Here is a 17,202-nt window from a genome sequence, read left to right as displayed (position 1 = left end):
ACGCTCCATTCACCTGTTCAGACTGAACGCTCCATGTATCTCTGTGAAACCAGTAAAAAAGTTATCTAGCCTTGAATGAGTATCTCCTATGTCCTTTACAACTTCACCTACTATTTCCATGGTTTCATTTAGTCTTTGTGAGGTATTGTAGTCATTATTATTATTATTATTATTATTATTATTATTATTATTATTATTATTATTATTGTTGTTGTTATTATTGTTGTTGCGTTTGTGAGGTATTTGGGGGTGTGGGTTTGGAACTGATCCACTGTTGAGAAAGCTGATTGTTTGTCTTGTGTAGTCTGTTTGTAATGTGTTGTTTGTTTGTTTGTTTGTTTATTGTTTGCTCTGTGTCAGGCCCGTCAGGGGATGAGTCAGCACTCAAATCTGTACTCGGGCCAGATGCAGCAGCAGCACACGCACACCCAGAACAGCTACTACAGCTCCACACAGAGCCCCAGCTCCGGACTACAGCAGGTTGGTGGTGTGTGTGTGTGTGTGTGTGTGTGTGTGTAGACACCAAATACCAAAAATATACTGGGGCACAGTCCAATCTGGTGATTATGTGGAAGACGCAGACAGGGGTGCCACTAGACCCCAACATTTACCGGGGCACAATCCAATCTGATGATCTGCTGCCAAAAAGGCAACAGGAGCTGGTTATAAACCATAGCATTTACCAGGGGTGTGATTCTTCCGTTTTTAAACGGAATTCCGTTTTTTCAGGCCTGAAAATGAGACCCACGCAATTCGTATAGATCCGCTGAGTTTTTTTTTTTAGGGGGGGGGGGGGGGGCTTAATTCACTTCCCATTTCCAAGGGGCACTTCTAGTGTGGCTAGTTCCATTGATTAATAACAAACAGTGGAATGAAATTTGTACATTTTAACTATTACCAAATCTTTTTGGAAGTACAGCAAATGTCTTTGAACGTTTTTAAATGTAGTTGTTTACAGAGTTCCAAAGAAAATACTCATTTGTGTCAGCAAACGGTAAAGGTTTGCAACAAACCTTCAAACTGCTTCATGTTCCATACCCGCTGCTGTGCCTAGGTGACTGTGCCTCTGCCAGGCTCTCAGCTGTCTCTGTCCAACTTTGGCTCCGGCGCCGGGCAGCCTCTCCTGGCGCTGCCGCAGTCTTTGCCACCTACGCCACCACAGGCACAGCCCCCCAGCCTGAGCCGCCAGCCCCCCACCAACCAGAGCTACCGCGGCCTCATCGGACAGAACACCCACACCCACGCCCACACACACAGCATGATGCCACCCTCCAGCAAGGTAAACTCACTCACACTCCATCACTCTCCCTCTCTCACACACACACACACACACACACACACACACACACACACAGCATGATGCCACCCTCGAGCAAGGTAAACACTCTCTCTCTTTCTTTCTTTCTTTCTTTCTTTCTTTCTTTTTCTCTCTCTCTCTCTCACACGCTCTCTTTCTTTCTCTTTCTTTCTTTCTCTCTCACTCTCTCACACTCTCTCTCTCACAGAGAGTAACACACAGCAAAACCTTATTTAGGAGGCTCTGACCTCTGGCGATAAACTTCACAAGAAGATGTGATCACACTCTGTCTCCAAATGTATGATTCATTGGATAATGTTTCTTCCGTGCCGCACCTGTCCCAGGTGTGAATACATGCTCACCTGGTCCCTGACTGCTTTACTCTTGTGTGTGTGTGTGCAGATGTGTGAGATGGACCTGAAGCTGTTTGGCAGCGGAATGGACGTCAAACCCGGGACGCCCCCTGTCAGCGCACGAAGCACTACGCCCACCTCCAGCCCATACAGGTGTGTGTGTGTGTGTGTGTGTGTGTGTGTGTGTGTGTGTGTGTGTGTGTGTGTGTGTGTGAGAATGAGGGAGCACAACACATACAGTATGTGCATAGAGATTTCATTCTGCAGAATTGACGGCTTTAATGGTGATGGTGGTTGTGTTGTTGTTGTTGTTGTTGTTGTTGTTGACGACAGGGCGAGCTCGACTAGCCCCAGCAGCCAGTCCAGTAAGATGAACAGCATGCTGTACCAGAAGCAGTTCCAGTCGGGCTCCGGCGGCATGCGCATCGCCCAGCCCTTCCCTGGCCAGTTCAACCCACAGGTGAGGGAGGAGTGGAGTGGAACACACACAAACACACACACACCTTACACATAGCACCCACACACACTCCTGCAACTGAGGAGCTGACGCACAGCACCCACACACGCACTCTCCTGCAGCCAAGTAGTTGACACACAGCACAGACACATTTTGTTGCAGCCGAGGACCACACACACACACACACACACACACACACACAAAAACGCTGTCTCTCTCTTGCTGTCAAGGAGCTGATGCACAGTAGGTTCATCAGTCTTACTTCAAGCACACGACAGCAGATGAATTTCTTCCATGAAGGCTGTTTAATATAGACATGGCTTAGTATTGCCTTCTACAACCCCTGGCAAAAAATATGGAATCACCAGTCTTGGAGGATGTTAATCCAGTTGTTTTATTTTTTAGAAAAATGCCAGATCACAGACATGACACAAAACTAAGTTAATTTGAAATGGCAACTTTCTGGCTTTAGGAAACATTAAAGGAAATCAAGAAAAAAATTAGTTAATCAGTAACAGTTGCTTGTTTTCGACCAGCCAGAGGGGAAAAAAATATGGAATCACTCAATTCCAAGGAAAAAAATATGGAATCATGAAAAACAAATTGACAAAAGAACACTTCAACGCACCACTAGTACTTTGTTGCACCACCTCTGGCTTTTATAACAGCTTACAGTCTCTGAGGCATGGACTTAATGAGTGACAATCAGTACTCTTCATCAATCTGGCTCCAACTTTCTCTGATTCCAGTTGTCAGATCAGTTTTGCAGGTTGAAGCCTTGGGATGCACCATTTTCTTTAATTCTACTACAGATTTTCAATTGGATTGAGATCCAGACTATTTGCAGGCCATGACATTGACCTTATGTGTCTTTCTTCAAGGAATTCAACAGTTTTTGCTTTATGACAAGATGCATTATCATCGTGAAAAATGATGTAATCATCCCCAAACATCCTTTCAATTGATTGGATAAGAAAAGTGTCCAAAATGTCAATATAAACTTTATATAATAAATAATAATATAAGCATTATTGAAGATGTAACAATCGCCATCTCCCCAATGCCTTTACCTGACATGCAGCCCCATATCATCAATGACCTTGTTTTTTCCAGGCAGTTGTCCTCATTAATCTCAATGAAATGGCACCAAACAAAAGTTCCAGCATCATCACCTTGCCCATTGCAGAAACGCGATTCATCACTGAATATGACTTTCATCTAGTTATATCCACATTCCAATGAGATTTATGAAGACAACTGCCTGAAGAAAACATGCACATTTCCTCAGTCGTTGGATGATATGGGGCTGCATGTCAGGTAAAGGCATTGGGGAGACGGCGATCGTTACATCTTCGATAATGCTCAATCCAATTGAAAATCTGTAGTAGAATTTGAAGAAAATGCTGCATCCCAAGGCTCAAACCTGCAAAACTGATCTGGCAACTGGAATCAGAGAAAGTTGGAGCCAGATTGATTAAGAGTACTGATTGTCACTCATTAAGTCCATGCCTCAGAGACTGTAAGCTGTTATAAAAGCCAGAGGTGGTGCAACAAAGTACTAGTGGTGCGTTGAAGTGTTCTTTTGTCAATTTGTTTTTCATGATTCCATATTTTTTTCCTTGGAATTGAGTGATTCCATATTTTTTTCCCCTCTGGCTGGTCTAAAACAAGCAACTGTTACTGATTAATTATTTTTTTTCTTGATTTCCTTTAATGTTTCCTAAAGCCAGAAAGTTGCCATTTCAAATGAACTTAGTTTTGTGTCATGTCTGTGATCTGGCTTTTTTCTAAAAAATTAAACAACTGGATTAACATCCTCCAAGACTGGTGATTCCATATTTTTTGCCAGGGGTTGTAGTAAGGCCGCGGTGCTTGTCTAAAAGAGAGCGTGTTGGAGCACCGCTAATGTCTCTTGCTGCCAGTTGTCTGTTGACCCGGGTTTCCATTTCCGCCATTCTGAGTCCATGCCACTTTGGATAGAAGGGTCTGCTGAATATCTGTCAACTTTAGCTTTACGCAGTTGACTTGGTGGATGAGTTACTTCTCTTGGAAGTTTAGAGGAGTTCTCTGTATCGTCGTCATGCCCTTTGTGTTTGTTTAGTGGGTCATGTCATCATGTTGCTGTTGCTGGTGGTGGGAATCAGGCAAGAAATAAGAATTTTGAAAGAAATGTATCCGTCTTGTCATGCTTTCAGAATAATTAAATTAGTTGAAACTTGAGCGTGCGTTTACTTTTTTGTGTTATTTTTTGTTGCTGTTGTTGAAGTAGCCTACCTAAGCTTGTGTTGTTTCTCCCCCCCCCCACCGCTGCACTCAGATTCTGTCTCAGCCCAATCTGGTGTCTCCTCTGGTGCGACCTGGCCACTCCAACTCCTTCCCTGGAGGGATGCAGCGCAACCCCATGGGTCCTCTGGTGTCGCCCTCCATGAACACGGGCCTGATGCCCCACCCTCGGCCCCAGCAGCACCCTCCGCGCGGACCCCCCGGACCTCCCATGATCCCGCGGGGCTCCCATTCCGCCATGAAGGCAGCGGAGCAGGACCTCAAGGTGAGCCGAGCAGCACACATCTAGCATTGAGATTGAGGGGCTTTTTTGGGGGGGGGTTCTCCCCCACCCCCACCCCCCGTTTTTCGGGGCCGTTCTTATAGATAGGGATTGGTTTGGAGTACAAGTTGCTTATCGCTCACGTAAAAGTACACAATTGTCACTAGTAAGTGTTTAAGTATAGTAAGCATGCAGTATGATTGTACTGATTTCTCATCAAGCCCTTGGCCTTGTCCCTTGTCCCTTTCCCAGGCCAATTTTCACTAGTAAGTGTTTAAGTATAGTACCTGTAAGCATGCAGTATAATTGTACTGATTTCTCATCAAGCCCTTGGCCTTGTCCCTTGTCCCTTGTCCCAGGCCAATTTTCACTAGTAAGTGTTTAAGTATAGTACCTGTAAGCATGCAGTATAATTGTACTGATTTCTCATCAAGCCCTTGGCCTTGTCCCTTGTCCCTTTCCCAGGCCAATTTTCACTAGTAAGTGTTTAAAAGTATATTAAGCATACAGTATGATTGTACTGATTTCTCATCAAGCCCTTGGCCTTGTCCCTTGTCCCTTTCCCAGGCCAATTTTCACTAGTAAGTGTTTAAAAGTATATTAAGCATACAGTATGATTGTACTGATTTCTCATCAAGCCCTTGGCCTTGTCCCTTGTCCCTTTCCCAGGCCAATTTTCACTAGTAAGTGTTTAAAAGTATATTAAGCATACAGTATGATTGTACTGATTTCTCATCAAGCCCTTGGCCTTGTCCCTTGTCCCTTTCCCAGGCCAATTTTCACTAGTAAGTGTTTAAAAGTATATTAAGCATACAGTATGATTGTACTGATTTCTCATCAAGTCCTTGGCCTCGTCCCTCTCCCAGGCCAAGCAGCGAGCTGAGGTGCTGCAGTCCACCCACAAGTTCTTCTCTGAGCAGCAGCAGCAGCTGAAGGCCGCCGTCAGCAAGCCTGTGGTGGTGCGGATGGAGGCCGGCGGCAAGCCCGTGGACAGCGTGGCCCCCAACCACCAGGGCGGCGCTCCAGAGCGCACCGAAGCCGACAAGCCCGCCGCCATGAGCGTGGCCAAGCCTATACGGACCGGACCCATCAAGCCGCAGTCCATCAAGCCAGAGGAGGGCAAGTAGAGCGCCCCCTACGCCCCACACCTGGACATGCGGCCTCTGTCTGTCTCCAGCCACCAGGGGAGGGTTGGACTGACAGCCAGACGGATTGATTGATTGATTGATGAATGGAATGGACAGATTAGATGGCATACGTGGATCTAGAGAAGAAGAAATCCTACACGCCCACGCACCCACACACACCCCCCTCACCTCACACCCTGTAGAGAGATGGGGAAGGGGTTAGAGTTGGGGGGGGGGGGGGGGGGGATTGGGTTTTGGGGTGCTGCACATCTTCTTCTTTTCCTTTATTTGTTTCTTTAAATGAGCGTGATTTTTATTTCTCTCTCTCTGAGGGGTACGGTGAGTGTGTGTGTGTGTGTGTGCGCGCACTATCCTCCTCTTGCTCTCCCATAACCCCTCCTCTTTCTCCTCTATCTCCTTCTCTCCTCTCCTCCTCTCCTCTTCTCTCCAATCCCCTATGCTCCCACAGTGGAGATTTGCCTCTTTGCTCGCAAGGTCTTGTTGCCTTGCATCTAGAGGAGACTAGCACTACACACCCGTGTGTGTGTGTGTGTGTGTTTGAGAGAGTTTGTGGAGTGAAAATTTGGAGCGGAGCTGAAAAAAAGAAGTCAATTTGCTGCTGTTCATGATTGTCATATCGAAATTGATTTTCCTTCCCATCTTTTGCATTCACTTTCCTTTTCCCTTCACCCCTCGAAGAGAATCGGGAGGGGAAGGCTCCTGTTTCTGTTCCAATGTTTCCTTGTAGTAGTTAAGCATCCTGTCTTATTTAAAATAGACGTTACTGTAGTTGTTTTGTTGTTTCTTTCCCTCCCTTTTTTTTCTCAAGCTGTGCAGTTGATCACATGCTGAAAAGAGCGAGAAGGAAAAGAGGTCCTATTCACAAAACACACACACACACACACACACACACACACACGCCTCCACCCAGGCACCTACACGTATGCTCCTACATTCTTATTGTGTAACAGAGTTTTAACACACATACACACACACAGACATCCAGGAGTTCAAACTGAGCAGTGACCAGGAGCCTGTTTTTAAAAAGCAGTTTCTTTTTTTTCCTCTTCCTGGTAAGGAAAAATGTGAAATCGCAGCCATGAAAGTGATTTGGTTTAGTGGAATGATGATTTGCAGTCTCCACTGTGAACGCTTTCTCCTGCCCTCTGCTCCATAGTGGTTTTGCTTGAAAAGAGGTGTGTGTGTGTGTTTGTGTGCGTGCGTGCAAGAGAAAGATATCTTACCTTTAGCCAAAGGTTTAGGCAATGCTGGGTCACCCCGTACATGCATCCCTTAGAACACTCTTAATGAACTCGATTACAGATCAGCTCAATAAACAGGAAGTTAAATCATCCTGTGAGATTTTTTTTCTTCTTTTTTTTTTTCGTCTTTTCCTTTTTATTTAATTTTGTTAAACGGTTATTAGGGTGTCAAGAAGCCCCAGACTCCTGTTGGCTCACGGGCCAGTGGTGATGAGACGAGTGGAAAGGAAAAAAAAAACAAGTCAGTCATTTGTCACACAGACACACACACACACACACACACACACACGTGCTGCTCTCTCACCCTCCACCGATCCTAGTTTTCTCTCACCTTAACTGCGCCCCACCGTGCTGCACCCACCCATGCTGCTGGCCGTGTCAAAAAGCCGCATCTTGGCCCTCCGACAAAACAAATGCGCAAAGGGGTCAAGGGTAGGCTTAGGGTGAGCAGTCAGGATTTTGATTTATCTTTGTTTTTGTTTTTGTTTTGTTTTGATTACGTAAACATCAGCTTGTGGGATAATGCGACAGGAGAGGGAGAGAGTAGCGAGGAAGTGACATTTGATTAAAAACAATAAAGAAAACGTTAGCACCCACAAGATTGAAGGGTGAAAAGTGTGTTTTGAGCAAAAACAAAAAAGAAATGACTTATTTTCTGTTGTGACGAGACTTCTGGCCTGGCCTCTCCCGGCCACCCCCCTCCGCCTCCTTAGTCCTGCGTTGCCAACGGCAACGGAGAGCTCGTCATAAAAGGGGTGCTACATGCGCCCCTTGCAGTGATTTGGTTAGGCCTCCCACTCACAGTGGGAACAAGAAAATGCAACAGGAGGACGAGGGGTGGATGGAGGGGTAATGATTGGTTTGATTCTTTTTTTGTTTTTGTTCTTTTTTTCTTTCCTTTTTTTTTTCTTTTTTTGTTTTACTTGTACAGGGGTTAAATCGCTGTATTAAAATATGTAAGTCTTATTTACATTCTCTTGTTTTGGTTACAGAAACTAATAAAATAATATGCTGTTAAAAGAACACCCGTCTCCTTTACTAAGCTACTAATCTTAACGTGCTCACGTCATCGTTCCCTTACTGATGCTCCACAGAAAGGCCTTTTGTTTTAAATGCCTCATATTGTAAATTCGTGTCACAGCCAACACTCAAAACACAAGTGCTTGTGTCCACAGCGGCACTGTATAGCTCTGGTGAAATTGACTGCGTCCTGGCTTCATGTAAGGCTTGGTCTGTAGACAATGAATGGTGCTGTTATCCTCTCTGCCATCTTGATTGTAGTGTTTATCCTCCGTGTTGTACCGAAAACACACAGCAATCACAATCAGCCCCAGCTAGTGAGTACCCACTGCACTAAAATGACCCAGGCTGGGACTGCCGAGTGGTGACATCGCATCAGCGGTACTGAAGACATCCGGGGAGAGTGTTGGGAGGACGCCAGGAAAACCTCTGGGGATTTCTATGCTGAAACAAGATGGTTATGGTTATGGTGGTGGTCATGGTTATGGTTATGGTGGTGTTTAGCAGACGCTCTTGACCAAAGCGACATACAAACAAAACAACACAATAATTAAATTTAGCATGTTGATCATTACTATAGGGATGACTAAAGAGAATAGCTACTTAAACAATAAATAGTGTCAAGCAATCCAATGAAAAAAAAACAATGACTAAATAGGAGAATAGTAGTTGAACAATAAAGTCATTCAATCAATTATCATAACAAACTATGGAATGAAAAACAATAATAAAAACAATGTCAATTTAATCAATGGCCTAATGTTAACAAAACAACGCTAAAACATACAAACCTAACCATAAGAACATTAACAGACTAAATGCATATTGAATAAATATGCCTTCAGATGCTATTGTCTAGGTGTTGAAGAGGTAAAGGCTAGGCATATGGCAGACTCTTTAATCCAAGGTATGTCATATACACATTTAATCTAACAGGTATTAATGCGTTTTATTCATTTATTTGTATTATAGAAATATATTGAATAAACTTGGAAGTTTCAGCTGACAATGGTCTACAACTTACATGCATACAGTTTCTAAATAATTAGTATCTTATTAGTATAAGTAATTAAGCATTTATTCTGATAACAATTAATGTAGAAGAGCACTACTTTTCAATCAGTTCTTAATAAGGCAACATCTCAGGTGGACATTACTGCCATCAGCAAACTGGCATCAGTGACATTGTGTTGTGTGATGAAAACTACAATCAGGAGTGGTCTGTTATTGTGACCAGTCCAAGGCACATCTGTGCAGTTATGTTAATGAGCATAATCTGATAAACCACATCCAGGCCTTTCTAGGATAATCAGATGCTGTATTAACTTGGCAAAGATGAACATTTGAGCGCAACATTTCAGAGAGCTAAATACCTTTTACTACTAAAGATGTATTGTGTAATTTTGTTCAGTATAAAGTAAATATGTTTTATGGGCACGTACGTCATTATTTCTGACAGCAACTGGGCACTGTGGAACTAGATATACACAGAGTCTTTGTTGGCATGGTAATGATCATCTTTATTTAAGGCATTTGTACATAATTTATGCTTGAAATACAACAAGAGGCATAAAGCACTCACCATGACTATTGATAGATTATCATAATATAAACATTTTTGCAGGATTTGAGAGGGGAAGAAGCTACCATTTATTTTTGTGTGATGGGACATTAGACACTAGCTTCCAACCTTTTTTCTTGCCAGATATTGGTGTATGTTTTCCACTACAATGACACATTTTATTTATCTTTAGGACATGTCTTTTTAAAAGAAAGAAATGAGATGTGTTTTGTTCCTTACCCTCTCAAATCCCTTTTCAGTGCCACATAAGAAAACATAAACAACACAAAAGATTTACAAGCAAAAGTAGAAAAATATTTTTGTTTTCTTGAAAATACTTTATGTGGACCGTGCCACTGAGAGAAAAAATAAAAATTCCCACTGACACAAACCGCCTGCAGAGGGCGCCACACTCACTACTATACACTTTCAAAAACAAACATACTGTATTAGCATACAAACCGGACACCCGACTAACATAGTAGGCCCTACTCACAAAGGGGTACTTTAGTACACAACACACTCTCACAAGCGTAGCTATCCAGCAGGTGTGCTGTAGAAATATTCATCCTGGGGCTGACTTGAAATCAGTAATGTATCCTTTGTTAGATTTAAATTTGGTCTTTGTTATTTAAATACTCATATTTATCTCATATTATCAATACTACTTAATATATATTTTAGTATGTATTTTGTGACATACTTGGTCTGTAATGATATGTGACGTTTTGGGTATGGTGTGCTGTAAGTATTCAGGGCGTATTGCTGTACATTATGCCTGCTGCACACACTACTGTCCCAATGTTGTGACCTGTCATTGGGAGATTCATGCCCTCTACTGCTGCCTGCCCAGTCGGACGTCGTAGGATACGATGTGGAAGTTGTCCCAGGCAAACAGCTTCCTCTGTACCGGGTTGTAGTCTATCATGCTGTTGTAGCCGTACTTGTTCATCAGCGGCACTGACAGAGCCTTCCCCTGGCTGGTGGCCGTGTCGTAGGTGTAGTTGATGGTGGTCTCCGCCGCTATGTAACTGGCCACCGTGTAGAGTCGGCCACAGATCATGAAGGCGTTGGCCGCCTTGGCCTTGCGGATGTTGGTCTCCCAGGTCTTGAGCACCTCCAGGCTGTGGGGGTTCAGCTTGGCGATGACGATGGCCCCCTTGGCCTTGTTGGTGCTGTAGATGGCCCAGAGGCCCTGCTCGTCCACGGCCAGGTCGATGTCGGTGTAGCCGCCCCACGAGTAGGGGAACTGGCCGTGGAAGCCGGCGTGGGGCAGGTCCAGGCGCGCGGCCACGCTCTCCGTGGACAGGTCGTAGCGCATCAGGGTGCGGCTGCGGCGCCGCTGGTAGTAGAGCGAGCCGCGGTACATGGTGGCGCCCGTGCTCTCCACGGCCTCGGGCAGCAGCAGCACCTTGGTGGGGTAGCCGCGCGCCAGCTGCTCCATGTTCTCGTAGCCGAACAGCTGCTTCACCTCGGAGCCCACCGTGTCGATGCGCCACACCATGCTGGCCCCGTACGGCGCCACCGGCTCGGGGTCCTGCATCCACACGCCGTACTTGCCCGCGATGGTGTCGGCCTTGCGGTGGGTCTCGGGCTCCCCGATGGCCACCAGCTCCCCACAACCTGATGGAGACACCATACTGTTGTTAAGGAGGGGAGAAGCATGATGGAGACACCATACTGTTAAGGAGGGGAGAAGACAAAAAGCACTAGTCTACCCCACAGGGAGGGAATGGATCTGAGGTCAGATATGCCCCAAGTGTAGTTTGAGAAATGTCAGGGTCATCCTCCACCATTGCCCCCCCTTCTCTCCAGCCAGGCCAGATGATCAGGGGTGTACGGTGCCACGGCTCAAAATACCCCAGTAGGTATGAGAAGGGAGAGGGCCTGGCATGGCTCAGAGGGGGGGTGGGGTCGGGGACGAGAGAAACCTCTAAAAGTTACAGTGTTTGTTTAGCAGCAGGCTCTCAGCATCTGATCCTCGTGTCCCGCCGAGCGAGATGCTAAACATACGCGAGGCTATTTATATGCCGGACTAACTATTTACCCTCATATGTGCCTGTCCTGTCAGCAGAGGATAGCGGGAAGATGGCCGTGTCATTTCAGGGGCCGCTGGGGCCGCGGTAGTGGAGCTGGCCAGGGGAATGTGCCCTTTCAGCAGTAACGAATGCGGGCCAATAGATGGCGCTACACTGCTGGTGCGCTGGGGAACCTATAGGCAAAGGTGCAACGGGATGTTTTGTGCCGTTCTTACCTGTGCCGACCTCCATGTATGCTGCTGTAGGCACAGGTACCTCAGTCACCTCTGCCTTGAGCTCTTGATACCCCGGGGATCCATAATGCCAGGATGGGTCTGGGGAGATAGAGAGAGAGAAGAGAGAGAAAGGGGAGAGGGAGAGAGAGAAAGTGAGAGAGAGAGAGAGAGAGAGAGAGAGTTTTACTAGCCAGCTCATGTAAATTGAGATGCATTAGAGGATGCTGAGCCCTCAGCTCCACAGTTGGGATTCATTAATCTTCATCAATCAAGGCTTGTCATGCATGGAGAATCGGGAGGAAAGCCCCTACACCAAAAGGACACTCTGGCAAAGGTTAAGCAGTTTGTTTACAGTCAGGAGGAAAAGCAGAGATGCACCACAGCACTGTGTTATTGATTTATCTTCAGATTTATGTGATGTGATATTCTGAAAGCTTGATGCTGGTTACCTCTAAGACTGCCAGTCTGCCCACTGGGCACAAGGTGAGACAGCACATTGGGACCTGCACAGAGAGCACATCTGGGTTAAAGAGAGCACATTGGGACCAAAACACAGAGAGCACATCCGGGTTACAGAGAGAAGGTCATTTTGTGCTACAGCATGACAGACTGATCTGACATCAGTGAAACATGGGTTCAAAATGAGTGGAAAAGAAATACCATGAAGAACCAAGCACCACGAGACAGGATTGGCTAATCTGGCATGCAAGCAACAGGTTCCTATAGAGACGTGGACGGAGGGTGTGTGTGTGTGTGTGTGTGTGTGTGTGTGTGTGTGAGTGTGTGTGTGTAGGTGGGGAGGGAATTGGTGAAGACTGGGCTGGGACGAAGGTGGACAGGTGGGGCTGATGAAGATGATGTTGCTCTGTGCCTCTAAAGCTCTTTGGATCTTTGAGGTGGTCGGAGGGGGGGGTGGGGGGCTGTGGGGGGTGCATCCCCACTGACAGGCCGGAATGTGGCGGGAGGAAATAAAGCCCGCTGAGTAAATTCCCAGCTGTCCTGGAGTCTGGCGGACGGTGGGGTGGGTGGGTGCTACCCCACCCGCAGCTCACAGAACCCCACCCTCCACCACCCACCACCCAACAAAGTGCCTACCCCAGCAGCCTCAGCCTATACACACACACACATGCATATGGTGGTGTGGTAGATAGTGTGGCTTGGTCAGAGCTAATGACTCCTAAGGTCCAGTGAACCACTCCAACCGCGCCACAGCCGCACACACACACACACACACACACACACACTAGCAGACAAATAAATAGTGCTTTGCCCTGAAACAAGTGTTTCATCTCAGTCCAAACCTCGCGTTTACAGCTCAGAAGCCAAATATTTAGCGCTCCCTCAGAACATGACAAAGCCTGCAGCATCTCAGGGACACTAATGAACGTTAATGTGTGAACGTGTTTACAAGGCTTTACAGTGAGTCTCAATTATGAAGCCAGATGCCAACATCTGGAAGTTGCAGTTCATGGGGTGCAGCAGCTGCCAGCTCGATGGAAGGTGAACTGCAGAGAGCCAGAGCAGACTGGCTGGTTGTGTACATTAATTGTGTGCAAATGCTCTAATGGACAGCGTATGTGTGCAGGTGAAGCCATGCATTTGAGTTCCCTTTGCAGCTGGAAAACGTGAGCACTCTGCCTCAGAAGGAACAAACACACAAACACACGGGGACGGAGAACAATGTGTGTTTGTGTGTGTTGTTTGCACGTGTTTAACCGGCTGGAAGACTATCGGGACGGCGTGGGAAGAACACCAAGAACCGTTCTGGCGAGTCTGGAAACTACTCGGTGGTCATTTCACCAGAATCCTCCCACATGTGATGCTTTAGGGTGCCCAGCTGCCCAGCTATTTACTAACTCCCCGTAAAAATAAATACACGTATAAATAAATAAAGCTTTTTTCAAAGGGTTGTTTTGGTGAGGGGACGCGGCGCAGGCTACTGCTCGTCCAGCTCTGCTGTTGTCGTGCCCCTCGTTTCACCCACAGCAGGGCAGCACTCTGCAGGTCCACTCTGCTGGACGCTCCGCTGGAGTGGACGAGTCCCTTTGCGCCCGGGAGCCAAAGACAACTTCTCCGCCACTCAGCACCGGCTGGCCGTGGAGACACTCGCTCTGTTTGTGTTTTTAAGAGGCTCCCCAGGAGACGAGCGCATTCTCGCATTCTCAAGCGCGTCTCTCGTCTCTGTTAACAGTATAATGTTTTTTCCCCTTTACCTCCCCTCCCTCCTCTCTCTCTCTCTCTCCCTCCTTCTTCTCTCACTTTCACTTGCTCACTCTCTCTCCCCCCTTCTCTTTCTCTGTCTCTCTTCTTTTCCCTCTCTCTTTATCTCCCTCTTTCTTTCTCTCTTTCCCCCTCTCCTTCTATCCCTCTCTTTCTCTCTCATTTTGATCTTTTCTGCACATGGCTTCTCCTGGGTACTCTGCTCAGAGGGGCCGTGCAGAGCAGGTGTCAACAAGAGGACCAAAACAGATGCTGGCAGCCAATGAAGGGATTTAAATGCACTTTGTGACCAGATAAATTTAGGGGGGGGGCATGGAGCTGTGGTGTTTATTTATATCGACCAGTCAAGTTCGAAACTATAAATTCAAAGGGAACCTCCAGGAGGAATGTGCATGTATAAGCAAGGGAATATAGAAGAAATATGTGTTCGAGTTGGGGCAAGGACATATAGGACATAAAGGGAATATATGGATAAGAAGCGTAGAGAGATCAGGGACGAGGATTTATTGGAAGAGAGCCCTGTTGCTGGGGGCTTGTGGCGCCTGCTGAGGTCTGGTCAGATGCAGAAGTGAGCTGGGGGGGCGGGTCTGTGTGTGTGTGTGTGTGTGTGTGTGTGTGTGTGTGTGTGTGTGTGTGTGTGTGTGTGTGTGTGTGTGTGTGTTCTGCAAGTTATTTAGACAGGAGCTTAAACATATTAACCTCACCAAACCAGGGCAACATCCCCTTCTCTCCTTGATTGCTACAGGGAAACCCCCCCACCCCCTGAGCAGCCCTCAATTCCCTGAGGGTTTGTTAGCTGTGCTAGAGACCTGTAAACCAGACTCTGGACCAGGGCCTCTTTACGCTTTACAACCAACCCCCCCACCACCATCCCACAACCCACACCCCACACATACATACACATACATACACACACACACACACACACACACACACACACACACACACACACACACACACACACACACACACACACACACACACACACACACACACACACACACACACACACACACACACACACACCTACACACACACACACACACACACACACACACACACCCCTTTTAGTCATTCCCCACTTCCCCTCGTCACACTGATGTTAACGAGCAGGGAAACACCAGCTACCCGAACCCCTCAGTAAATCCAATCCTCCTGCTATCTTTACTCTCTCACTCCGGCTCCTACACTTTGAACGCGAGGCCATTAAAAGCACTGCGAGAGCTCTGGAGCGCATGATATGAAAGGTCCTCCACACCCATATGCCTGCCTCTTACTGCCTCCTGCCTCCTCCGTACAAAGAGCCCAAGAGTGGGGAGACTACAGCTACACTACGATCTGTGTGACTGATTAGAATGTCGCTCTTCTGTCAAATTGAAGTGGAATCAACGAATTTAGACAAAATTCAGCATATTCATAGTCAGGATATGTTTATTAATGATATTTTAGTTACACTGAATAGATGACATGGCTGAGGATATAGTCATGCATGGCTAAATAGGGTCATATTTGAGGACAGGCAGATGGGTTTTGGAAAACAGTCACATGCAGCCCAGTAGCTTGACTCTAAGTGGAACACACACTGGGGATAAGAGACAATAATAATGACATTAAAAAGAGTCTTTAATGGCTTTTCCAGTTCATTCTGTGGCCGCCCTACTGTACTGTACGCCTCCCGTGTTGTGGCCTTAGTGAAACGGGTTCCGGGTCTTGTGCTTGTACTCACCTCCTGCAGGTCGGAGGCCGCTGTCCTGCTGCGGAGAGCCGGCCGCCGGAGGCGTCTGGACGCAGGGTCGGCTCCTCAGCCTCTCGGCCTCCTGCCGCGTCTCCTCCAGCCTCCTCTGGAGGTCCTGCACCTGCCTGTCCAGGCCGTCCCTCTCCCGCTGGAGCTGCGCTTTCTCCCTCATCGCCTGGCTGTGCGCCTCCTGGAGCTTCTGCTGCTGCTGCTGCTGCTGCTGGACGACGACGTCGGCGCCGGGTCCGCCTGATGCTGCCGCTCCGCCGGCCAGTCGGGTCACCATCACCTCCAGCAGGCTCAGCCTGGACTTGAGCGTGTCCATCTCGGGACCTCCGGCCTGGGTGGGGCAGCTGGCCTCGGTGGGGCTGCTGACGGTGAAGCTGTACTGGCAGCGGCCGCCGCGGTCGTTCCCCCTCCACATGGACGCCCGCTCCTGACCCTGCGTCGCCGTGAGCAGGCAGGACACACACAGCAGAGTGGCCACAGACAACATGCTGGAGCTGCACTACACACACACACACACACACACACACCTGCGCAAGAGTCAGACAGTCAACTGCTGCTGCTTCGGCCGTGTCTTGATCCAGATGAGATGTTGATTTGGTCTTCTTCCTTCCTCTTCTCTTTTCTCTCTCTTTCTTCCTCTCTTTTTGCTCTTTTCTCTCTCTCTCTCTCTCTCTCTCTTCAGCTCTCCTCCTGCGGGTCTTGTTGACACGTCCTGTTTGGCGTCTTCTTTAGTGCCGGCGCTAATTTGTTTCCTCTCGGCCGTCCCCGGGGGTGCACGCCGCCGTAACCCGAGCTGATGTGATGAGCTTCCAAATGTCTTCACCCTGACCTCTCTCTCTCTCTCTCTCTCTCTCTCTCTCTCTCTCTCTCTCTCTCTCTCTCTCTCTCCACTCTTCCTCTCTCTGCAGTCCTGCACCTCTGATTTCTCCCTAACAAGCGTTTCCTTCTGTGATCTGGACGGTGTCGTGTCGCGGTGCCGTGTGATGATTGAGAGGGGGGCGGCGGATGCGTCTGATCTGAGGTCAGCTAGGTTGGTGCCCTCTGTAGTTTGCAGCTTGTGACTCTGAGCCCAGGCTCTCTTCACTGGGGATATTTATACAACCTGAGAAAGAGGGAAGGGAGGGAGGGATGGAAGGGAGGGAGGGAGGGATGGAAGGGGGTGGGATGGAGAGGAGTGGAGAGAGGGAGAGAGAGAGGAGAGGGGAGAACGAGGGAGCAGGGAGGAGAAGGGGGCTGGGAGGGAGAGGCAGGATGCTGTGTGTTTTGGGGATTGCCTCAACAACAGGAACATTCCAGCAAGAGTGTGTGTCTACGGAGGTGTAATGAGTGGCATATTTTTCAAGCGTGTGTGTGTGTGTGTGT

At 47.6% G+C, this 17,202-nt stretch overlaps 2 protein-coding genes across 2 annotated transcripts in view; one reads left to right on the top strand and one right to left on the bottom strand.

Moving 5' to 3' along the window:
* prrc2c (proline-rich coiled-coil 2C) overlaps positions 1–5,993 on the top strand; it is a 34,833-nt gene extending 28,840 nt beyond the window's left edge. The window contains exons 30-35 of the mRNA XM_062555327.1: positions 361–480; positions 1,055–1,279; positions 1,700–1,803; positions 1,984–2,110; positions 4,425–4,655; positions 5,519–5,993. Coding sequence (XP_062411311.1) covers positions 361–480; positions 1,055–1,279; positions 1,700–1,803; positions 1,984–2,110; positions 4,425–4,655; positions 5,519–5,779 — 1,068 coding nt within the window. The 3' untranslated portion in view covers positions 5,780–5,993. The remainder of the gene's footprint in view (positions 1–360; positions 481–1,054; positions 1,280–1,699; positions 1,804–1,983; positions 2,111–4,424; positions 4,656–5,518) is intronic.
* A 3,549-nt stretch (positions 5,994–9,542) lies between these two features.
* myoc (myocilin) lies at positions 9,543–16,897 on the bottom strand. Its single transcript, XM_062557070.1, has 4 exons — positions 15,823–16,897; positions 12,326–12,379; positions 11,877–11,975; positions 9,543–11,245 (listed from the first exon to the last, which is right to left on the bottom strand). The coding sequence occupies exons 1-4, from the start codon at positions 16,325–16,327 to the stop codon at positions 10,458–10,460; spliced, it is 1,446 nt and encodes a 481-aa protein (XP_062413054.1). The 5' UTR covers positions 16,328–16,897; the 3' UTR covers positions 9,543–10,457.
* Between the last annotated feature and the right edge of the window lie 305 nt (positions 16,898–17,202).

Source organism: Sardina pilchardus, chromosome 15 (genome assembly GCF_963854185.1).
Source record: "Sardina pilchardus chromosome 15, fSarPil1.1, whole genome shotgun sequence".
NCBI lineage: Eukaryota > Metazoa > Chordata > Actinopteri > Clupeiformes > Clupeidae > Sardina > Sardina pilchardus.
Note: the sequence above shows the minus strand (reverse complement) of the source record. Positions and strands in the feature narration are given on the sequence as shown.